At 35.2% G+C, this 25,659-nt stretch overlaps 1 protein-coding gene and 2 pseudogenes across 2 annotated transcripts; all 3 read left to right on the forward strand.

The window, feature by feature from the left end:
• The first annotated feature begins 4,706 nt into the window (after nucleotides 1-4,706).
• LOC145585859 (protein NRT1/ PTR FAMILY 5.10-like) lies at nucleotides 4,707-7,782 on the forward strand (annotated as a pseudogene). Its single transcript, XR_014100744.1, has 3 exons — nucleotides 4,707-5,021; nucleotides 5,117-5,334; nucleotides 6,280-7,782. The product of XR_014100744.1 is annotated as a protein NRT1/ PTR FAMILY 5.10-like (transcript).
• A 667-nt stretch (nucleotides 7,783-8,449) lies between these two features.
• On the forward strand, nucleotides 8,450-10,816 carry LOC145585860 (protein NRT1/ PTR FAMILY 5.10-like; annotated as a pseudogene).
• A 6,243-nt stretch (nucleotides 10,817-17,059) lies between these two features.
• On the forward strand, nucleotides 17,060-24,840 carry LOC145585861 (ran-binding protein M homolog). The gene is made up of 10 exons (XM_081642569.1): nucleotides 17,060-17,580; nucleotides 20,177-20,323; nucleotides 20,534-20,620; nucleotides 21,415-21,460; nucleotides 21,870-21,946; nucleotides 22,340-22,502; nucleotides 22,952-23,020; nucleotides 23,607-23,666; nucleotides 23,843-23,929; nucleotides 24,244-24,840. Exons 1-10 carry the CDS (start codon nucleotides 17,234-17,236, stop codon nucleotides 24,523-24,525), a joined length of 1,365 nt encoding a protein of 454 aa, XP_081498695.1. The 5' UTR covers nucleotides 17,060-17,233; the 3' UTR covers nucleotides 24,526-24,840.
• Nucleotides 24,841-25,659: the final 819 nt, after the last annotated feature.

The following is a 25,659-nucleotide window of genomic DNA, read 5'->3' on the forward strand; positions in this document are numbered from 1 at the left end:
AGTCTTCTCATTACAATATCTTGGAGAAGTATCACCTTGCACATCACTAATATATGCGCTTTCATATATAGTTTAGGAAAATTTGTCAAAAATAAGCCAACCTTTGTCCGGTTCGCTTAAAATAAGTCAACCTTTCGATTAACTCAGAATAATCCAACCTTTATAGGGTATTCACTTTAAATGAGTCAAAACCTGTTGTAACCGGTTATTAAGGTTAATTGTGGCACGTGTCAGATTATGGTTCGCCATTTTTCTATTAATAATTAATTACGAATTATTATTATTATATGATTAATTATAAAAAAACTAATAATTATAAATTTCAAAAAAAATTAAAAAAAAAAGGAAAAAACCCCAACCCCCTCACCCTCCCCTGCCAACTCAGTAGCTCTCCCCCTCCCCTACCAGGCCGCCGGTAGCCAGCAACCACAAATTCCCCGGCGCCGGCACCGACGGCCTCTCCACCCACGACGCCCCCACGCTTCCCCTTCCCTTTCCTTTCCCCACCTCGTTACCCCCGTCCCTCCCCTTCCCCACCGTTAATCAACACCCCAAAACCCTTGAACCCCGATTCCGATTTTGTTAGGGTGGGTTTAAGGGTTTGGGGGGTCGACTGATGGTAAGGAAGGGAAGGGAGGGGTCGACTTCTACAGGGAGACGGGGGAGGGGGGTTGTTTCCGGCAGGGGGTGAAGGGGAGGGGGTGGTGTCGTGTCTGGGTGGGGAAAGGTGAATGGGGAAGGGGAAAGGAAGGGGAAGGGGAAGGAGTGGGGTTGGGTGGGCGGTAGAGGCCGTCGGTGTCGGCGCCGGGGAATTTTGTGGTCACCGGCCATCGGCGGCCTGGCAGGGGAGGGGGGTGAGCTGGCAGGGGAGGGGTGAGGGGGGTTGGGGTTTTTTTCTTTTCTTTTTTTTAAAAAAAAATTTATAATTATTAGATTTTTTAATAATTAATTATATAATAATTCCTAATTAATTATTATAAGAAAAATGACGAATCACATTCTGACACGTGTCACAATTAACATTAATAACCGGTTAATAAACGGTTGCAGGTCACTTGACTCATTTAAAGTGGATACCCTATAAAGGTTGGATTATTCTGAGTTAATCGAAAGGTTGACTTATTTTGAGCGAACCGGACAAAGGTTGACTTATTCTTGACAATAGTTTATGTGACTTGAGAAAATAAATTTAGAAGTTTGAATTGCTGTCAAGATACTAACTACAAACATCAAATTGATTGATTTACAAACACTCTGGAAACAATCAGTGTTGAATGATTCACTAGCTGTTGCTGTTTCGCTCACGTCAACTGATGACTACCCTCATAGCAATATCTTTATTACTTTGCCTTTAGTGGTTTTCTTTTCTGTTTTGGTAAAGCTATGCCTTTTGACCTGCTTCCCCATGAGTGCATATTTTGCTGTTGTTTGCTTCATGGGGTGCACTTTATGACCTTAAAACTCTGGTTGGCCAGACATGCAGGCTGCACCGGATGGATTCACAGGCTCTTAAGGGTTCATGATGCGTGGAATGTTCCCAATGCTTCCACCTCCTCAAAGGTATATTTTAATATTTTGATGTTGACATAAATTAAAGTTATAATTGATATAAATAAATTGCAACATGTCTCATCAACTGTTTTGCCTTTCTGGAACCCTTTCAGCACTTAAGCGTTTTTTTTTTATTATAAATAATTCATTGAATGTATATGAATCACAAAACTACACCAAATTTAACATGTTAAGGTTGGTGAGTGTATAAGTAGTAGAGAATTGAACACACAATATTTAACGTGGGGAAAATTATAAAAAAATCCACGAACGACGTGCGTCGAAAAATAATCCACCACTCCCTCCGTGTTTTTTTAAGTGTTACACTTCATTTTTTGGCAAAAAGCTACATTAAAATATTATATTTCTCTCCTCTCATGGTCTCCACCTAAACCCACTACCACTTTTTTATTATATTTTTTCTCTCACATTCATTACTTTTCAATAAACTATTAACCCCACTATCTTTCTTTTACAATTTTTTAATACTCCAACTACCCCACTTACCTCTTATTTTATTTAAGTTAATTAAATTGTCTAAAACTATGTGTCAGTCAAACTGTAACACTTAAAAAAACATGGAGAGAGTATATGAAAAATAGGAGAGTATAATAATCCTTGAAATGGTGAGTATTACAATCCTTGAAATGGTGAGTATTACAAAAAAAAATTCTCATAGTAGGAATAGTGGATTAGGGATCATGATAGATATTTTAGAGAGCGGTATTTGTAGGTAAATTCTCTTTAAGAATGGAGGGAAACTCATAGAGTGTATGAGGGTATCTGATTGAGGTCATAGAAGGTAATGGGAACGAGATAACCAAGTTTGTTAGGCTCATAGGAATGGAAGATGAGAGAGCGGTTGCTGAGGAAATCATATTCGAATTTTTCGATGGTGCAAGGAAAACTAACAGCAGCGAATATCATCCAGAGGCTTAATCAGAAAAGGTGTAGAAGATTGATAAAAGGCACTGAAGTGGTTCAGTTGCTGAAAGGGGATAAAGGAGTGAATGTTAGAATCATTGCCAAATGGTGTAGGGTACAGATTAATCTCCTAACTGACAGCTCTCCCCAAACCACTATTGAAATGGTGGTAGATACTCTAGATATGGAGTTGGCTGAGAAGGTCATTAGTTGGTTTCTTAGGGTTGGCAGCTGTGGCAGGGTTGTTTCTCCTGATGAGATAAATCGAGCTATTGAAGACATGTACTTACCTATAGTTGCAGATGCAAACAACATCCACGAGGATTTTATTTTCCCAGCACACTTGATGGGTAGAATACTTGGTCCAGGCGGAGACTATCAGAGGAAGCTTCAGAATGAGTCCGGAGTTCGGCTATTTCAATTAATAGACAAGAGATACCGCTTAATTGTGGCAGTAAGGTTGACTGGTAAGCAGTCACAGATTAACAGAGCAAAGAGATTGATATCAAATTATATCAATGGTCTTAGAGGACTAGTGCATTCTAGTGATAACACTGATCCCCTATAAATAGGGAAGAGGCTTCTAATTGACACTACTAAAGCTCGAAAGCTGTTGGCTGCAATGGGAGAGTGCTTAAGAATGTTGAAAGAAGCTTTTGAAGTTAAGATGTATGTAAAACTCAACCCAAACTCTCCAAAGAGTGTAGTTGAGATGGTGGGTAATATTACAAATGTTACACATTCTGAAAGAATATTAGAGCATGTTACTGAATCTATAACCCCAGAAGAGGTATGCTGCCAATCCTTAGTTTTTACATAAGCTTTTCACACAATCACACGTATCCTAACTTTACTCTTTATTTTTTATATTTTTGTTTTGCAGTTAAGGAGAATAATAGAACAAGGAGCATGATAGATGGTTGGAATCCCCAAGGAGCTTGAGTCCTATATTCAGTGCTCTAATCATTTTAATGCTTTGTGTATTCTGTTGATTCCCCATGTGTGTAAATTAGTAAATGTACTCGTGATCAATGCTGGAGTGTAATCAGTACATGGTGGATTGGTGGAGTTTATGAATTACTACTAATATTGGCATACTGATTCAGATATAGAAGCTGTAAATTTGTAATGAGAAAACTTTACATCGTATGGGCTTATTAGATTGTAAACTTTTTTTTTTCCCCACTTTCCTTTCATTGTCCTTGGATCTCGTTATCTTTTGTCATCCAAGTATAGTTATCTTTTGTACTCGGATCTCGTTATCTTTTGTCATCCATGTCTGTTTTTTTTTCTCTGCTGTAAATTATAATAATGCACTAAGGCACTTCTGTAATTTGCTTCAAATGACATTTGCCCGTGTTTCCAAATTGAGATATATACTTACCAGCCCAGAGGCACGGTCCATGTGCCGCCCATAATTCTTCGTAAGAAGGTCTTCCAAGCTTTATACAAAGGCTGGGTTTCCTCTGTGATTGGAGTTGTAAGTCTGACTTAAATTACTCTATGTATCCAGTTCTTGTAGGTGCAGATTGTAAATGAACCAAACAAGGATAAATGTGGTATGCCCGATTTATAAACCAAACAAGGATAATTGTAATAGCCATATGAAAATAACCATTGGTGGGCCAAGGGAAGCAAATACTTCATTATCATATAAAACACACTTAAAAACAAATTGTAACTTGATTTTGTACATGATGCATATTATACAACTCATTTTCGTTCATTATACTCTCATTTAAAGCTCTTCCGACTTAGCAATTGACTAGAAACACATGAAACTTAACTATTTAAGTAGAATGCAAATACTCCCCTAATTCCTTGAACCTACCGCCTCATGTTTTTCATCACGATATCACAAAGTTTGCATTGCAAAAGAGCCTAGTTACAAACTTTTTTTTTTTTTTTTTTTTTTTTTGTGGCAAACTTGGACTTAGTTAATACATTACGAGCCAATTCCTTGGCAGTTTCATAAATAACAAACACATAAATGGTAATTTATACTCCGTATTAAGAGATATCATATCTTGATACTTCGATTATTATGATAATTGCGTATCTTAATGATTTTTGATCATTCTAGTCTTTTTTTTTTTTTTTGAAAAAACATTAGCCGGGTAATATATTAAATCAAATCAAGATCATTCTAGTCTTTAGTACTGCTTCGTAACATTTATAAGCTTTCAAACACTTTTGCAAAATAATCATTCTTACCAATTATTGCAAAACAAATTACAAACGCATTTCCTACTCACTTCTTCAACTAGAAAACAGACTGAAACGTGAAACTCCTTCTCTTTCTTCAAATTGCTCTCAATTCTACTCAATTGCTGTAAAAATTAAAAAAAATGCTGTCAATTCCACTTAATTTTTCGGAATTTAAGCTCATCACTTTGAGTATCTTGCTATAAAAATGGCTACTTCAACCTCAAACCTTCACTCACCCCTTTTAATGGCGGACACCGTCCCCAATTCCGTCGATTACAAGGGTCAACCTGCTGTTCGATCTAAACATGGACGTTGGTTTTCTGCTTTATTTATCATCTGTAAGTTTACCATATTAAACAAATTTATAACCCCACTTTTTAATTTTAATTTTTTTTTTTTTGTGGGGTTGAATGAAATTTGATTTTTGATGAAGGGGTGGAGATGGCAGAGAGGATTGCATTTTATGGGATTTCATCAAATTTGATAAGTTTTTTGACTGGGAAATTGGGGCAGTCAACGGCAATGGCGGCTGTTAATATTAATTCTTGGAGTGGAGTAGCTTCTTTGCTTCCAATTTTTGGGGCTGTTATTGCTGATTCTTTTGCTGGAAAGTTTTACACCATTATTGTATCTTCCCTCATTTACATCTTGGTTAGGTTCTATTTATTCTCTCTTTTTGATTGTTTTTATTGTTTGGAGCTTCAATTGTTAGCTTGTTATTATGTTCAGAATTAAAAAAAAATGTATGTCATGAAAGTGAAAATAAGTTGTATTGACTCTGATCAGCTTGAATGTTTGGTTGATCAGTTGGAGGAGAAAAGGCAAAATTGACTATAATATTTAGCATTGAGATGATTGACTTACTTTAGATGATGATGATGATGGGAAATTTGACTAAGTTGAATTGTTGACAGTGATACTGATGTCAGTAGTAGTGACTTGTTATGCTGGTTAATTAGAGTAAATAAGGAGAATACCCGTTGAAGTGAGGCTACATGCCTACATGTAAAAATGTGTTATGAGTGGATATTTTTTATCATCATTTGATGAACAAAAGATTTAGAGGCTGTTTGGTTGGGGGTGATTTGGTGAGGGAAAGCCGGAAAGGTAATAAAACCCCCCTTTCCCTTAGTGTGTGGTCAGTTTGTGGAGTTTGTCCAGTTGAGAGTGGTACCAAGTGAGAAAAGGAGGGGATTGGAGCTACTCTACTTTGTGTTCTTTCGGTAGTTGGGTCATCCAATGAAGTTCCTTCAAATATGTCGATATAAACTTTTGAGCTTTCTCCTCTATTTGATAGCATATGTTAATAATGTTATGTTATTATACTGTGGTAAACTTGCTCTCCCTTGAGAGTTCTCTAGTTATTTAGTGTTCAGTGACTAGTGGGATTTGCATTGTTTCAGTTTTTATGATTTGGTCTCATATATGACTAATATGAGTAGTTCAAGATTGGATTCATTTTTATATAGAATATTGTAACTCTGTAAGTATAGTTTGTAGGTCTCATTTACATTGAAAGTTTAGATTTTGATTTTTTTTTTTTTCTCATTTTATACTATTTATATTTACTACTCATTTCACTTGGATGGCCACCAGGGGCTAGGCTTGCTTACATTGTCAGCAATGCTTCCTTCACTTAGTTGTCCCAACCAAGGAAGAAGCATTGTGGGTGGACAGGAATGTTCACCACATTTGCAGACAGTTATATTCTTTATCGCTCTATATCTGGTGGCTGCTGGGCAAGGTGGGCACAAGCCTTGTGTTCAGGCTTTTGGGGCTGATCAATTTGATGGAGAAGATCTAGGGGAGCTCAAGGAAAAAAGCTCTTTTTCAATTGGTGGTATTTTGGTGTTTGTGTGGGTAGTTTACTAGGCATTGGAGTCTTGAGCTATGTTCAGGACAACCTTAGTTGGGGCCTTGGATTTGGAATTCCATGTATTATCATGGTAATATCTGTGCTCATATTTCTTTTTGGAACTATGACTTATCGCTACAATATGAAAGTCGAAGGGGAAAGTCCATTTACAAGGATTGGAAGAGTATTTGTTGCAGCAGCCCGGAATTGGAATACTGCACCTCCTGAGGATGGTGATAATGAGGAGGCTCAATTTCATGATGGATCTAGACAATTCAGGTTCCTTGACAAAGCTTTGGTTGCACAAGAGATTTCAAAGAGAAGTGGGAAATCTTGCAGCAAAAGCAATGTTGAAGAGGCAAAGGCAGTACTTAGGCTGTTTCCAATTTGGGCAACAACATTGATCTTTGCAATTGTCTTCTCACAGCCACCAACTTTCTTCACCAAACAAGGCATAACGTTGAATAGATCAGTTGGATCTAATTTTGCTATACCAGCAGCCGCATTGCAGTCTTTTATAGGTATCTTTATTGTTATCTTTCTCCCAATTTATGATCGCGTTCTTGTGCCAGTTGCCAGAAAAATTACTGGAAATCCTGCTGGCTTATCAATGCTTCAGAGAATTGGAACTGGTCTGTTCATTTCCATTATTGTTATGGTGCTTTCCGCCATCATAGAGAAGAAAAGGCTTGAAACTGCTTCTCAACATGGACTGATAGACTTGCCTGATATGACAATCCCGATGAGTATTTGGTGGCTGCTTCCGCAATATGCTTTATTTGGTATTTCAGAGGCATTTACCATGGTTGGTCTGCAAGAATTTTTTTACGACCAAGTCCCAAACGAATTGCGCAGTGTAGGATTGTCTCTGTATCTGAGTATTTTTGGCTTAGGAGGCCTTTTAAGTAGCTTGCTTGTTACACTGATCAACAAAGCAACTAGTAGAGGTGGGAGAGAGAGTTGGTTTTCAAATAACTTGAATCGTGCACATCTTGATTACTTCTATTGGCTGCTTGCTGGTCTTAGTAGCATAGGTTTGTGTCTTTTTGTTTATTTTGCAAAGTTGTACATATACAACAAAAAAAAACTCATCTATAGTAGGTAATAGAATGCTACTTCATGTTGTATGCAATTAGTAAGCAAGGGGAAAAATGTAATGACAAACTGTTGGGTGACTTATTTAATGCTCTTTAGAAAAATATTAGAGCTTATTGTACTACGAAGTATTATATTTCACCCATGTGTAAAATCATATGTGAGCAATGTTGAAGTGAATTGCACAAGTAGTTGCTTTGAGAAAATCTGCAAATCATACTTGTTTCATAAACTGAAAATGTTATGAATTATAATTCTATTCCTTGATGTTTTTATTGCACCAGGACTGCAGGATTGATTTTCTTCATCTTTCACCATGCATAAACCTTTACACCAATTAAAATTACGTACTAGCATAAAATTGCACTCAGCAGTAGGAGATTTCATGCATCTTGGGGCCTATGCAGCAAAAATAGCTTGTACGGTAGATGCTTGCTATTAGCTGTTGCTCTGTTAGATGCTAGTTGACAGATAATAGGGAAAGGAAGGGTCTTTCACTCATCTTTTATTTACTTGAGAGAGTCGAGAAGGTAATCTTTTATTTTACTATTACCTAAATATATGTGAAATGGATTGTTAAATCTATATAGTTTTGTATCTCACATGCCATTGCGTAACCTACAAAAATCATAAATCAAAGTCAAACATCATCTCTCTATTTCACATACAGAGGCATTTACTGTAATGACCACTTGCAGATTTTTGGATTTTTCATTTGGGAATTGCTTTGCTTATAAATCTACGAAGTATAATATAAAAGAAAACTTCCAACTCTAACATTACTGCTATTGCTGTTGATTCACCTTCTGCTGAGCATCTCCCTTACACCGTTGCGTACTCCTCATGGAAGAACATACACAACAACCTGGACAAGGCATTGTTCCTGGTGCTGTTGACTACAAGCACCGTCCTGCAGTCAGGTCTAAACCTGGACGGTGGATATCTGCTTCTTTCATCATTTGTAAGTAGCTCTCTTTCCCTTTTAGTTTGATACAAATAAACAAGTACCCACTTTGCCATTTTAGTCCCATGTTTAACTGAATATGTTCTCAAAGGGGTGGAGATGGCCGAGAGGATTGCAATTTATGGAATATCAGGAAACTTGATTAGCTATTTAACGGGGAAGTTGGGGCAGTCAACAGCAATGGCGGCTTCAAGCATCAATGCTTGGGGTGGAATAGCTGCGTTACGTCCAATTTTAGGGGCTATTATTGCTGATTCTTTTGTTGGAAAGTATCATACTATTATTGTTGCTTCTTTTATTTACATCTTGGTTAGTTGTCTCACTTAATTTCTCTGTTATACATTTACAGGTTTTATAAAACCTCAATATAAGCTTTTAGTTTCCTTTCGGTGCTTTAAATCTTGATGGGTTTTTATGAAACAGATAAAAAATTTTAGGAATCTGAATAGGAATAAACGTGAATTGAACTATTCTTATATAAAATGATTGATAGATTTACAACTCTTTCTTTAAGTGCGATTTTTTTGATGTTGCATGCTTAATTGATGAAGGTTTGGTTTGAATGTGGATGATAGTAAAATAGTAAATGACATGTATTAGCTGCGCAGTGTAATTATGTTAGTTGAAGAGTTGGTAATTGATTAGTAATCTTTAAGTGAAGGGAGTTTTGCAGAAGTGTTGAGTTCCAAGATTTTAAACTGAAGTACTTCCGTTACATGAGTGGCCATGAAATCCATCTATAGAAAATCTGAAAATGTTTTATTTATTTATTTATTTAATAAATATTTTATATTTTTTTCCTTTAGTTTACTATATAGTAGTATTTATCTCATCTGAATGGTGTATCAGGGGCTGGGTTTGATGACTTTGTCAGCAATGCTACCATCTTTTAATTGTCTCGACCAAGAAACAGATAGCAAGGGCACTCCTGGATGTACCCAACACTCACAGGTAATACTATTTGTTGTTGCCCTTTATTTGGTGGCTGTTGGGCAAGCTGGGCACAAGCCTTGTGTTCAGGCTTTTGGTGCTGATCAGTTTGACGAAGAAGATCCCATGGAAAGCAAATCCAAAAGCTCTTTCTTTAATTGGTGGTATTTTGGTCTTTGCATTGGTGCTTTGCTAGGTGTTGGAGTCTTGAGCTATGTTCAGGACAACCTTAGTTGGGGTCTTGGGTTTGGAATTCCATGCATTATCATGGTAATTGCTCTAGTGATCTTTTTGGTTGGAACTATGACTTATCGGTATAGAGTGAAAAGGGAAGGAGAAAGTCCATTCAAGAGGATTGGAAGAGTGTTTGTTGCAGCAGCAAGGAATAGAAATGCACTTCTTGTTGTTGGTGACAGAGGAGAGGCTGATCATGAAGAAATCGAACTTCATGATGGATCTCGACAGTAAGATTTCTAAACAAAGCTTTACTTGCACCTGAGATTGTTGAGGTAGGTGTCCGATCTTGCAGCAAGAGTGAGGTTGAAGAGGCAAAGGCAGTACTTGGGCTATTTCCCATATGGGCAACAACATTGGTGTTTGCAATTGTCTTCTCACAACCTGCGACTTTCTTCACCAAACAAGGCATTATATTGGATAGATCACTTGGATCTAATATTGCTATACCAGCTGCAACATTACAGTCTTTTTCTGGCATCTGCATTATTGTCTTTATTCCCATTTATGACCGTGCTCTTGTGCCAATAGCCAGAAAGTTGACCGGAAAGCCTGCAGGCATATCATTGCTGCAGAGGATTGGAATTGGGCTGTTTATATCCATCTTTACTATGTTAATTGCTGCTGTCACAGAGAAAAAAAGGCTCGAGATTGCTTCTCAACATGGGCTGATAGATTTGCCTAAGGTTACAATTCCAATGAGTATTTGGTGGCTGCTTCCGCAATATGCCTTGTTTGGAATTTCAGAGGCATTCACCTTGGTTGGCCTGCAAGAATCTTTCTATGACCAAATCCCTAATGAATTGCGTAGTGTGGGATTGTCTCTGTATTTGAGTATATTTGGCATAGGAGTCCTTTTAAGTAGCCTTCTTATAAAATTGATCAAGAAAGCAACCAGTAGAGGTGGGGGAGAGAGTTGGTTTTCGAATAACTTGAATCGTGCACATCTTGATTACTTTTATTGGCTACTTGCTGGTCTAAGTGGTTTAGGGTTGGCTCTTTTCGTCTTTTTTGCAAAATCATACATATACAATAAAAATAAGGCTCATTTATAGAAGGTGGAATGCTTCTTCCTGCTGTATGTAAATTTTAAGTAAAGTGTGAGATGTGAAGTCTAGGTGTTGTTACATATTTAATGCTCTTATCATTTTAAAGCTTTGTGTATTCAGTTGATTCCCCATGTGTGTAAAATAGTAAATGTACTCATGACTAACGCTGGAGTGTAAATCAGTACTGGTGGAGTTTATGAATTAGTAGCTGTAAATTTGTAATGAGAAGATTTTACATCGTATGGCCTTATAAAATTGTACTATTTTTTTCCCACATTCCTTTCATTATACTCGGATCTCGTTATCTTTTGTACTTAAATCTTGTTATCTTTTGTCATCCATGCTTGTTTTTTTCTGCTGTAAATTATAATAATATGCACTAAGGCACTTCTTTAGTTTGCTTCAAATGACATTTGCCTGTGTTTTCAAATTGAGATATATACTTACCAGCCCAGAGGCACGGTCCATGTGCCGCCCACAATTCTTCGTAAGAAGGTCTTCCAAGCTTTATACAAAGGCTGGGTTTCCTCTGTGATTGGAGTTGTAAGTCTGACTTAAATTACTCTATGTATCCAGTTCTTGTAAGGTACAGATTGTAAATGCTATGTGCTAGAGAATTCAGCACTGCTGCAACTGCAAGTTTACTGATTTTTAAGATTGTAGATATGGTAAGTTATGGTTCCATTGCGCTTCTCGTTCTTAGAGCACGAGACACCAGGATAGATGCAAGAATATTCATCATGCATACATTCACATTCCACTCGCACTCAAACTGTGAAATTTACATTTAAACCATACTATAAACCAAATGTAATTGCAAATAATTGGTTTATCAGTTAGTGTTGTTCTAATCTACTTTTGGTGTATAGGGAGTCCTGAAAGGCGATGAAGCAGGTGGGATTCAGCCACTTGTGCTAGCTGACAATTACGTTGTTATTCAATTCATGGCTATATATAGTCCTATTATAGAGAAGATGACTAAATGTACTACCTAAATGCCTCATTACCTTTTTCTCATCGAAGGGAGCTACATCAATTACGTCTCTTTCAGTCCTATTGCATACTACAATTATCTATGTGGTCAAAATAAAATAAGTTTGACGACATTTTTTGGTTTATACACTAGAAATAAATTAGCATGTATCAAACTTTATAATTTTCACTCATACATAGCCGAAGATATTCATAGTCGAAAATGTTCATTGGAGACCACATAAATGCCAACTGAGTTGAACTTTCAGGAATATTACTAACTACTCCTTCCGTTTTTTTAAATGCGCACGAAGTTTTTAAGAAAATAATATAATAATGTGAGTTGGGAATAATTTATTATAGTAAAAATAAGATAGAGACTATGAAAGAGAAGGTATGCGATAGAGTAGATATTTTTGCTATTTAGGTGAGGACCATGGAAAAGAGATAAATGATAAAATAATTTAAGTGGAGTTTAAGGTAAGAGAGAAATAAGATAAAATATATTTCTACGAAGTTTCCAAATATAGAAGTAATGCATTTAAAAAAAACACCCATAAAAGAGAAGTGATGCATTTAAAAAAAACGGAGGAAACATTATTATTATAATGATGATAACAAAAACAGCAACAACAACAATAATAACAATTTCCAATAAGTTTTACTCCCTCCGTCCCCGAAAAAACGACCCTTTTGGGTTGATTTCGCGGGTATTAAGAAAGTTAAGTAAAAAGAAGTAAAAGTATATTGGAAGGATAAATTTATATGGGTTTTTAAAAAAGTAGAGAGAGAAAGTAATAAAAGTACATGAAAAAACAAAATTTTATATGGAGAAGCTAATTTTGCACAAATATTGTTGTAAATTGGTGGGTATTTTAATGCAAATGGATCGATCATTTTAGGACTAAAATTTGGTCAAAAGGGTCAAACTTTTGGGGACGGAAGGAGAATTTAAGTTTTAATAAATTCAATAAGGTTTAATAAATTCAATCAGTTCTACTCCTTCCGTCCCTTTTTTACATTCCTGCTTTTCTTTTTGGGTATTTCAAAATTACATTCCTACTTTCCTTTTTTAGTAAGTAAATTTATACCAAATATCCCAAATTATCTCTATTTTTTTTTTTGTTTTGTAATTAATGCTTTCTCTATTTTTCACTCTTATTTTTTAATTCTCACTCCTATTTTCTCACTCTTATTTTCAAAATCCATGTGCATCAATTTAGATGAATATAATTGATCCTTTTTTTCTACCGAAAAATGTTATTGGTCTTTTTTCTTTTCAAAGGATTGATGACATACGCAGCATTAAATATAATTCTATCTTTGTTTTACTCAAAGACATCAATTAATGTCTTATAATTCCCATTGTACTTTGTTTTATTGATCTTTGTTTTATTTCAAATTCCTTAATTCCCGTGTAATTTTACAAGTAAGAAAGTAAAAAGGGATGGAGGGAGTAATAAATTTCAATAAGTTTAATAAAAAGTTTAATAAGTTCAACTTAGGTAAAATAAATCAACGTTTTAAATGTAAGCCCGCTTCCGGTGTCGATAAAGAAGTTTTCCCAACGTTAACGTCAATAAGGAGCTACAATACAAATGAATAAATTTGCTCTGACTCATCGTGTGGGTCATAAATAAGATGAGTTGGCAGTTAAGATTGACAAACTTTGTCAATGAAGAAGATTAACTGGGCAACGCCCCATATTGATGTTGTGTCTTTCACATTATGATTCATCGGACATGATGCGGTTTTTGTGATTGGAATGTTATAAATGTGATTTTTTTGTAGGGAACTTTTAGGTGCTGTGACAGCAATATCATGGTAGTAAAGGGTTTGTAAGTTGTAACTATGGTCCGGGGAGCAGAGAACAGTGTTGAAGACAAGAAAGGCCAGGCTACCTAAGTGTTGGCCAAATCCAAACAATACTTTGCCTGTCCCTTGTAATAATAAACTCAATACTCTATATCAACTTCCAAGTCAAGCAACACCGTTCCTTCCAAATCATGATATTGTTTTTAATTAATTGCATGAGATGCACGCCTATAGAATTAGCTCGTTACTATTAATATCTTTAATCTGATTTATTTTGGACTCGTTCGCACGAACTATGAATAATTACTTATGCTAAAAACATTTAAATTACTTAAATAACTTTCAATTTTTTGGTATCTTGTTACATTATATAATTTTGTTAAGTTATAATGTTATTTGTAATTAAAACTTTGCCTAACTTAAGAGTTTTTTTAGAATATTTGATACAAAACATTATATTGTCTAAGTTTGAACTACAAAAATACTTAATAGATCGGATGAATTATTGTGATTTAGATTGGAGAAAAAAAATGTTGAAAAAGTCATTATAACTTGTGCGTGCATTTGTTGTCTGTGTATTGGTGATCCCTTGTTATTGTCACTAGTAGAAAATATCAAAAAGGCACCCCCTAATTGCCACCGGTTCAGTCCAAACCGGTGGCAAAAATGGCCTAAAAAATTGGTGGGAAGCTGAACCAGGATATGAGGCACCGGTTCACTTCAAACCGGTGGCAAAAACATAAAGGCCACCGGTTTGAACCGGTGCCTTTGTGAACCGACCCTTTTATTTATTAAAAAAAAAACGCGGCCCTTTCTCTCTCCCTATTTCTTCTCAGCCCCAACCCTATTTCTTCTTCTAGCCGATTCTTTCTCCTCTCCTCCTCTTTCTCTCTCCTTCTCCCTCGTGTCCTCCTCCTTTCTTTCATTCGAAGACCACCACTTTCACCACCACGAAGACCACCACATGTAACACTGACTTTTCCACCACCACCAAGACCACCACGAACACATGCATAAGCAAGGTTAGGGTGTAGTCCAAAATTATTCGAGGTTTAATCAATTTTAATCGGTTTTCTTTTTTTTTTTTCTCGGTTTTTGTTTTAATCGGTTTTTTAATCGATTTTTTTTATGTTAATCCAATTTAATTCGTTTTTTTTTATTTTCTGGGTTTTTTTTCTTTATTTTAATCGATGTTTTTTTATGTTAATCGATTTTATTTCGTTTTTGTTTTTTATTTTCTGGGTTTTTGTTTTAATCGGTTTTTTAATCGAATTTTTTTTTATTTTAATTGATTTTAATTCGTCTTTTTTTTATTTTCTGGGTTTTTTTTTTACTCTAATTGAATTTTTTTTAATTTAATTGATTTTATTTTGTTTTTGTTTTTTATTTTCTGGGTTTTTGGTTATAATCCACCTTTTTTTTTTATTTTAATCGATTTTAATTCGTTTTTTTTTATTTTCTGGGTTTTTTCTTTATTTTACTCGTTTTTTTTTATTTTCTGGATTTTAATTCGTTTTTGTTTTTTATTTTCTAGGTTATTTTAATTCTGAGCGTAGTCTATTTTCTTTTTTTAATCGATTTTTATTCGATTTTTTTTTATTTTCTGGGTGTTTACTGTAATTTCTTTTAATCGATTTTTTTTTTGTTTTAATTGGTGCAGGTATATTGATGCAAGAATCAAGATGCAAGTATGGGCTTATTTTTGATTTAGATGTTGTATGGGGTTATTTTTGATTGTGATGCTGTAAATTTTTTTTTTTGATTTATATTGTAATTTTTTTTTTTTGATTTATATGTTGTAATTGATCTATTTTATTGATCTATATTGTAAAATTTTTTTGATTATATATTGTAGAGATTCGATTAAAATTGATTGATATTCGATTTACATTTTGTGTTCTTATTTATTTTAGTTTATTTAATTTTTAAGTGAAAAAGTACCAAAAAAAAAAAATAATATTTTGGGCATTTTTGGCACCGGTTAATCGGTGCCAAAAGCAATGAAATTTTTTTTTGGGGTCATTTTTGGCACCGGTTAATTGGTGCCAATAACCATTTTTGCCACCGGTTTGAACCGGTGGCTTTTCATTCAAGTAATTGGCACCCCCCACATTGGCACCGGTTCAAAATCGGTGGCATTGAGGGGTTTTGAACCGGTGCCAATTTCGTTTTTACACCTAGTGTGTTATATTTTTGCAAGTTACATTAGCCTAGCCAAAAATTTAGCAATTGCAAGATTTAATCTCTTAAAAATAATTAGCAAAATACCAATTGTAGAATTAAATTCTATAACTGCATAATAATTAAAGAACTAGCTTAAGGCCCGTGCCATGCACGGTCAACAAATAAAATTTGATAAAAACATACAAATCAAATATATAGAAATTATAATGTTATAATATATATTAATAGTCAAAGCAAAAAATATCTAAATATGGATTTTTTAGGGTGCCCAAACCCGAGAATTTTTCAAGCAGGAATTGGTTTGATCAGATTTAGTGGTCATATTAGCAAATACTTATTAATGAATGCATTTTTAATAAACATCAAAAATCAATCAAACAACAAACTAAAATTTCTTTCTCAAAAAAAAAAAAAAAAAAAAAAAAAAAAAAAAAACCTAACTAACTAACTAAAATTTTCACTAAAACTATTAATAAAAGTGCAAATTTTTGACAAAATCTAACAATACTCCATTTAAAAGATAATTAGAAAAGAAGAGGAGTTTTGGAGGGAAAAAACAGCACCACGACGTGATACGTGTCACTCCCAATATCTGTTTTAGTATTAAGTTTTTTTTTTTTTTTTTTTTTGAAAGAAGTCCTAAAAGACATTAAATTTCATTAATAATAGCCATACGACATCTACAATTGACAATTAACGATAATGAAAACGAATTTAACAAAATCAAACAAGAATTAATCGGGGAAGGGCTAAGAATCCAAATACATAAATATAACAATTCGGCACATTCTCGGTTCGTTGTCTCATACAACTTTTTGAGTGGATCCGTCGCCGCTTCGCAATTTTGTGAGAAAGTAAATTCTTGTGTTGATTCCGTAACCCGAATCCGAGCCATAATCAATAGTAGCCCCGCACAACCAGAGACCAAATTAAGCGCAAATAAAACCTTGTCTTTTTCGAAGGAAATCGAAAAAACCTTGTCTTTCGAAAGAGATAAACCCATTCTTTCGAGGGAGACATTATTATAACCTAAGAAACAAAAAACTTAAAAGAAAATAAAGATTGGGGCTTTCCACCGGTGAAATCCGATGGAAGCCCCTTCAAAATTGACAATAGAGGCTAAAGTTTTAGTATTAAGTTATTGATTGATTAATACTCTTTATCAACTAATTTTAGACCAAACCGTTATTATATTTTTTACTAACGCACAAACTTTCGGAAAAAAATCTTTTAATTCGCTTAAAAATTCAAGGGAAAAGTCTAAATTGTCCCCAAATGTCAAAAAAGAATCAGCGAGCCCACCGGCCACCTCTTCTCTTTCTCCCTCCTCAACTTCCACACCATTCCCAACTTCTCGATCGATCAACCTAGGGTTTTTTACTTTGATCAATTCCCAATTTCTAGCTTTAAATTCCAATCAAATAAACTAGGGTTTCTGAAATTGACACAAAAATGGTGGCAAATCAGCAAGAACAAATCAGCAATTACTTCCTCGAGCAAGCGAAACTGAGCGCATCTTCAAGCGAAGAACTCAACAATGAAAACGAATCAATTCCGACGGAATTGAACACCATTAACAGTTCCGGAGGATTCTTGGTGGTTTCGACTGATAAGCTTTCGGTTGAATATACGGGTGTTAATTTGCACGGCCACGATGTCGGTGTTATTCAAGCGAATCACCCTGCTCCGGTGAAACGACTCATGTATTACTTCGAAATGAAGGTGATTAACGCTGGTGCTAAAGGTCAGATTGCTATTGGTTTCACTACTGATAGCTTCAAGATGCGCCGACAACCTGGGTTTGTATTTTGGATTCTTTTCTTTAATTTTCAATTGCAGTGGAGTTTTTATGAATTAGTATTTGGTAATTGATTATTAAGTCGGACATGTTCTTGAGATTTAAGATCATTGTTGATAATTGTTTGTTGTTATATTAGCGGTATACATAGAGGATATGTTCAGTTGCATTGGGACTCAGAATGTGCACTTTTTTGTGTATGATGTATTGTCTCTTGATATCTGATACGGGTGGTGGTAATTATTGTATGATTTGGGGTAGTATCGTAAGTAATTGTTGTGTTTGAAATGTAGTGATGTACAAAGTTTAGAGGAATCCATCATGATCATTCTTTGCTCGATAGGATTCTGTTGTTGATTGTGGTAGACAGGTTTTTGATACAATAATGGAACTAATTTTAGGATTGGGAATTGAAATTGATTTGCATATGTATCAGTGAAGTGCAGTTGTGTTGCGTGATAGGCTATGGACTCAATGGTCCATTTATTGTGTATGATGTATCACACCTCGATATGTAAGATGCTCATGGTTGTATTCTGGATGAGTGTGGTGTTTGTAATGTGTAAAGCTTGGGAGGAACATATCATGATATATAAAGTTTTGCTTACTTGCTGGGAATCTATTGTAGCCTTTGTAGGGGTGTGGTAGATCGGTTTTTGGTACATTAGGGAAGCTATTTGTAGGGTTGGGAAGTGATATTGAATAGCCTATGTTTTATTGTGTTGTGCAAGTTATTACTATAAAGTAGAATTTGTTTGCTGTACGTGATGGAGACGAGCCAGTGGTACTGTATTGGGATCTTTTCAACTTGTTAGTGGTACTGTAATTTGTAATGGACTGCTAGCAGCAACCCACAAGGCCCACAACAGACTAATAAGACTAGAAAACAGAACAAAATAAAGAGAAAGGTTGAAGCTTTTGATGACTGCCCAAGAATTTATACAGTAGCGATGGAGGGACACTATAGAACTAGGAGATAGAGAAGAAAGATTGATGCTTTAACAGAACACGAATTAAACAAAAGATAGGTTTAGCGTATTAAGCTTCAAGTGTGTTTAGTTCACAACTCCCTATTAATGGCTTTAGGCCACAACTCTCTCATGGGTTCACCAAAATTCTGCCTACCTTTTTCTTCCCCCTCTCTCTCTATATACATACTAAGGACTATTAACCTAGTAAACTAATATTACTAGAATACCCATACTACCCCTCCTTAGTTAGTCTATTACATGTAATTAGGATCTCCTTACCTGTTAGTGCTACTGTTATCAGGATCTTCTTAACTTGTTTTGTTTTTTGTGGGAAACTGTCAATAATTAACATTATGTTTGGATAAAAAGGTTTGGAGAGAAGGGAGCAGAAGGGAAGGGAATGTGATGGATACATTTTCCCTTTTTTCGATAGGACTTATAGGAGAGATTTGGAAGAAAAGTGGAAGGTCACTTTTACCCTCCCCTCCCTCACTTTTCCCTCTTTTTTCCTTCCTTTCCCGTCTTTTCAATGTTGCTATCCAAAATCAGCGCAAGAGACTGCAACAAGCTTTTTCATTGTTTCTTTTCAAAAGAGAAACTTGTGTAATGTGTGAATTTCTTTTGATCCTCTGATGTTTTTATAGCATTTCCTGAATTTTTAAATTTTATTTTCATCATACACTAATCAGATTAGTATGATTAAGGGAAAATCGTCTGCGTTGGTTTGGACATGTAAGACGGAGACCCGAGGGTGCACCGGTGCGAAGAGTGGAAGAGTGGGACCATGGAGGGATTAAACGAGGAAGAGGGAGACCAAAGATGACTTGGTTGGAAGGAGTGAGGAAGGATATGAAGTGCATGGATTTACGTGAGGATGAAGTTTTGGATCGTAAGGGATGGAGGAGAAAGATTTATGTTGATGACTACACGGAATAATCAAATTTGGTTCATGTTAGCCGACCCCACTTTTGGGATTAAGGCTTTGATTGATTGATTGATTGATTGATATTCCATCAAATCATCAATTTCTCAAAATGAAGAATTTCGTATTCTTTTACCAAAAAATTCTTCATTGTGTACGAAAGTGATCGAATTTGTTTTTGCTGATGAGGATTCTTAGAATATACGAACTTAAGTTTTACATACTTTGAAATATTTTAGATCTGATAATTGGTGAAAATTAAGGATTTACATGCTTCTAATGCTTCTAGCTAGTAGCATTTTGTAGCTTTTTTGAAGTCACATGTGTAGCTGAACCTTATATCTAAACTAAATGAAAACATTGTGAGCTTCCTAAGTTCTCACTTGCACATCTATGTATACTCATTACCTTTTGAAACATACCTATACAACACCACTTACTTCACTTCAAAACCTCACTGAATGAACATGATGTTTTTTTTTTTTTAAAGGAGATAGTGGAATAATGGTAAATGTGAAGTTACTTGCATTTGGATTTTGTTTTTGTTTTTGCTTACCGAGTTTGACTGCAAGGCTTTACTTTGTATCCCCCACCCCCCCCCCCCCCCCCCCCCCCCCCCCCCCCCCTCCTTTATCCCCTACTTGGTCATTAAAGAGTTGGTTTAGCAGTATCTTATTTATTGTTTTCCTTACTTTTATTGACAGGTGGGAAGCAAACAGTTATGGTTATCATGGAGATGATGGATTACTGTATCGTGGTCATGGAAAAGGAGAGACGTTTGGCCCTAGCTTCACTACTGGTGATACAGTTGGTGGAGGAATCAATTATGCTTCTCAAGAAGTCTTTTTTACGTAAGACAGCTACTACTTTGTACAGCATTAGAATGAAAGTAGAAGTTCCATCTCAATGAAGTTTGCAAGTAGTTTTATTAATTGGAGTTGTAAGCAATTGTTTTCTGCCTGTTTGTAAATGTATTTTTTAGTTTTAGTTCCTTACTTGCCATTGGTTTCAGCTTTTTAAGCACCTGGTGCTAACGGATATTTACTATGTTGAATTTCCAGCAAAAATGGGATTGTTGTGGGAACGGTGTACAAAGATGTGAAGAGTCAACTGTTTCCTACAGTAGCTGTTCACAGCCAGCGTGAAGAGTATGTTTGCATCTCAACCATTCACCTTCATTTATGAGCTTGGTATTAAATGATATAAGAATAGTAGAGCTAGTTATAATTAGATTTTGTCTTTACTTCATTTTAATATTTGTTTTTATGTTTTGTGTGTGTATGTGTGGGGTGGGGGGGGGGGGGGGGGGGGGGGGGGTGGGGTGGGGTGGTTGTGTGATGGAAATGGGGCTTGGGACCTCTACCCTGGTGATTTAAAATTTGCTCCTCAATACAGAAACTTTGACTTCAGTGCCTGGTGACCTGAAATTTTGCTCTACCATAATATGTTGAAGTTATAGTTTTGTTTGTCTGTTGTGATTGATCATATGCTGATATAGTGACAGTAGGCTATTGCTCTCTTCTATCATCACTTTTGTGCCATTACAAAGCAGATATTCAATGCCTGACCTCTGTTGCCAAAGCATAGATATTCAATGCCTGACCTCTGTTGCCGAAGAATAGATATTCAATTCATGTGACCTCTGTCGTTTTCTATTCCTTTTGTCCTGTCCTGCCTTTCTATTTTTTTTTTTTTTTTTTTCAAATTTTATGCAACCATGCCTGTTCTGTTCTCTTAGGACTAGCAAGTTAGTAGTTCATGCAAATTCTAAACTAGTGTATGACTGTATATATATATGGATATTATGTTACTTCTATATATTATGATATAACTATTTTTTGTGTGGGGGTGAGTTAGGACGGAGTTAGAAAACTGAACTGTGAAAGTTCTGTGTTCTGATAATGGAGTGCATGACAATATAATTTTTTTTCAAACTGTGCAGGGTTATTGTGAACTTTGGGAAAGAACCTTTTCTCTTTGATATCAAGGCAAGTCTTCTCTGATGCTATTGTTTATAATATTTCTCTTACTGGATTCAGTTATTGTGCACATGCTTATTAGTTTCCCTATAAATTTTTAATCTAAAGAATGTCTAGAATGTGCCAGAGATGGTTACTAAATAATTTAGCTTTCTCACTTAACCTTTTCTAAAACCTTTATTTTGTTAGTTAAAATAGATTGATTACTATTTTTATCCTTATTTTTGTAATATAATATAATTGATTACTATTTTTGTAATATAATAATATAAAATAGATTAATGCTTAAGACTTCTTGTTAGTGTTTGTACTTATGATGCTCCCCATATGAACACATAAAAACCTTCCCTGTATGTCTGTTCTTTGTAGCCTTTCTGTACATTATAATTTTTTCACTCATTTGTATTCCATTCATTAGGCTTATGAAGCGCAGGAAAGGTTGAAGCAGCAAAGCATGATCGAAAAGATATCTCTGCCGCAGAATGTTAGTTATGGGTAATGACTTTATTCAAGGAACTGTCATGAACAGAATCTTTGTTAAGCATGTTGTGTTTGGCTTTGACTAGCTATAGCCTTTTTAAAATAGAAAATACATAAATTCTGTAAGTGCTTGTATGGTGTGTGGCTTACTGCTTATATATGTCAGACTGTCTTTTGTGTCATATTGTATGGCTTCTGCAAAGCTTTAGTGAGATAGATCATTCCTGCCTTCAGACCTGTCTTGTAGTCTTGTAGATTGTCTTGTTATAGATTTGACAGTTATCAACTTAAATCCTCTGCTTCTCTCATTATGTTTCCCATGGCATTATAAGAATATTATGCCTTGTGTATCATGATATATGTGTTCAATGTTAGATCTTTGTCTAATGCGTGGTTATGGAATACCAGAATTGTCCGCTCATACTTGCTACACTATGGCTATGAAGACACACTTAATGTGTTTGACATGGCCACTAGTACTTCAGTTCCACCCATCAGTTTATCTCAACAAAATGGATTTATTGAGCAAGACGACATGTATGCACTCAACCAGAGGAAGACTCTTCGGCAGGTATCATTTCAACAAATCTGTCGATTTTGATTACCAATTCTGTGCACATTTTAAATTATTTGCTCAGTTTAACCTTTCGTATATCTAGACAAAATGCCTTTCTAGAGTTTGCATCCATTAATTCCTTATACTATTAGTAATAATGCGACTCCTGGTTTTACTGTGCTCTATACTTGATTAGATAGTATACTTGCTATACCTCGAATCTAGAATGCTTTAGCTTTGACAGAATCCACATTTATACAACTATATTACGGAGTACTATATTCAAAAACAAAAATACTGTACATTTCATCTTTTCTTGCTTAATCTGTTGAAAAGTGGGATTTCTTTACTAGAAGAATTACCTTGTTTGGTTGTTTTATAATTTGTCATTCTTTCTTAGCGTCCAATTTGTTGCCAGATGCTCTTTGAGTCTTGGTATTGACATGTTCATCTTGGTTATGAAGTTGATCAGAACAGGGAAGATTGATGCTGCATTTGATAAACTTCGTGACTGGTATCCTCAGACTATCCTGGTGAGTTGTTTGAGTTTCATAGTTTAGCATTAAAATCCTGTTGTGGTTTAATTCCTTATTGTAGTCTTGTAAGTTTACTCTTCTCTACTCCCCTCCTTCCAGAATATAATATACCCATTATGCAACCTTTTTTTTCCCTGCTCTTCAATATCCTTAAGAGGAAAGACGTGTATCTTCCTCCCTCGGTTTTAAATTAACGGTTGTACTTCACTTTTCGTTATAACCAAGGAATTGTAAAGTAAGAGAGAAATGGGTAAGGTTGAATCATGAAGGAAAAAAATAATCTTATGAAAAACAATAACGAAAAAAATAATTCATGGACCCAAAAGTGTAATGATATTATGATATGTATAATTAGGGTAAGGAAATGAATAAAATATGTGGGTCACATCACATGTCATAAATTGGAAAAAGGCAATGTTTAACCATTATTTTTAAACAGCCAAATTAGGAAAGTGTAACCATGATTTCGAAACGGTAGTACTTGTCTGTTTGCAAATCCTTTGCATGCACAGAACTTCCTGTTGCTCTGTTTGAATACATATCAGATTCTAATTGGTTTATGGTCAATATTTTCCTATTGCAGGATGACAACTCTCCCATTTGTTTTCTGCTTCATTCTCAAAAGTTCATAGAATTGGTTCGGGTATGTCCTTTCTTCTGTTTATTTATCATTACGCTCGTAGCTGTTTGCGTGAAATCATCTTGCATTATTAACCCCCCCCCCCCCAAAAAAAAAAAAAAAAAAACCGGCCTGTCATGAATAGTTAAAAATACTTTCTTTTAATGCATTCTTATGTGATGTCCAACTTTGCAATGTAGGTTGGGAAGCTGGAAGATGTTGTCAAATACGGAAGGGTAGAGCTGGCCAAATTTTTTGGTCAAGAAGAATATAAGGAACTTGTTCGGGTAACTCTCTGTTTTGAAATTTTTATACTTATTTTATCCCTGTGGAATTAATCTTTGATATGCATAGCCTTTTGGAATACGGAATATAATGGAGTCATGTAGTAATTGCATGCTTATTACTTTCCTGCACTATTAAATTTCCACTTACCTACCTCATGAGAGGCTGAGAATCCATTGGTCATTTTGGACAAATCTGTTGTATACTTCTGTCTTCTTTTAAGTTTAAGACTCAGAAGAGTCTTTCTTCAGCTATTATACTTCTGTTGTTTTGATTTCTGAATTTCTAAGATTCTTAGATCTTCAATTTTCCGTAGGAATGTGTTGCCTTGTTGGCCTACGAAGAACCCTTGAATTCTCCGGTTGGACATCTTCTCAAAGAATCACAACGAGAAGTTGTTGCTGACGCAGTGAATGCCATGATCTTGTCAACTAATCCTGGCCTGAAAGATTCATTGAGTTGCTTGCATTCGCAGCTTGAAAAGTTGCTAAGGCAGCTATCTGCTTGCTGCTTGGAAAGACGATCTTTAAACGGAGATCAAGGTGAAGCTTTCCATCTGCATCGGGTGTTAACTAGCAGTAAAATGGAGAAGCATTAGATTTAAGAATAAAGATCATTGTTTATAGTCTCAAAATCCCGATGCTGATTTACTGATGGGTGCTACAAGTGGGAATATGGAATTGGCATTTGGGAGAGCAGTGGACTTGTGATAGAGTCTTAGCCTTGGGCTAGGGAAATAATCTTACACTTGTTCCACTTCACTGCTACTTTGTAAAGTTGTTACCATAATATTGATCTGATTTTTTTCATTGGTTATCAATATACATCTTGTTGAATTTCACAATCAAATGTAGAAGGCAAATGTGCAATGAATGAATAATCTTTCCTTTTGATAATACGACTCTTTGTAATTTTTATGTTATTATTCGATTTCTGTAAATCATCCAAATTTCATCTCCAGAATTATTTCATACGGAGTAGTGATTTCTGTAAATCATCCAAATTTCATCTTTGAGTACGAAGTTAAAACATAAAGTATGATAAAAGAATATTAATCAAATCATTCACGTGTATCATTACTCCCCCATTGTATCTATATATTAATGACATTAATGTGAAAAAGATTTAAACCAATTATACTAACTAGACATCCACTTTTTTCATAAGATTGTTAAACCAAATTGCATTTTAAGATTCATGTATGTATTTTTGCTCATAGAGAGTTACACGGAGCAATGTTGTAAACAACGTTTGATTTTTACAACCTTGATATTATCCTCACATTTTTACGGTTTTACCAATTAAGTTAGTTGACAACCGTCATTGAAGATAAAGACAATAGGCAATGGCTATTCTGTAGCTTAATTATACACCTCAAATCTATCTAAACCTTAGAATGCACTCAACAAAATATGAGGGAAATCTATAAAACGAAAATGGTGGATCACATTAACAGCTTTTAACTTTCATTGCGGGAAAAGCGCCCCTTTCTTGCTTTCTCATTAACCAAAATTCTTCAGTTTTTCATTTTCTTATAATTTTGCTTATGGCAATGGCAATATAGGGAAGTCACGGCAACGTGCAAGAAGAGATCATCTGCTGCCCGAACCACCGTGACATCCCACCTTTCTGCTTTCTGGTACACCTCTTTATTAAACAATGTGGTTTCCTGTCCTTAAAGTTCTTATCATTTATTTGCAATTTACGCGGTCTTTAATCATGTTTAATTTTT

This window comes from Chenopodium album, chromosome 16, assembly GCF_948465745.1.
Source record: "Chenopodium album chromosome 16, dcCheAlbu1.1, whole genome shotgun sequence".
Taxonomy (NCBI): domain Eukaryota; kingdom Viridiplantae; phylum Streptophyta; class Magnoliopsida; order Caryophyllales; family Amaranthaceae; genus Chenopodium; species Chenopodium album.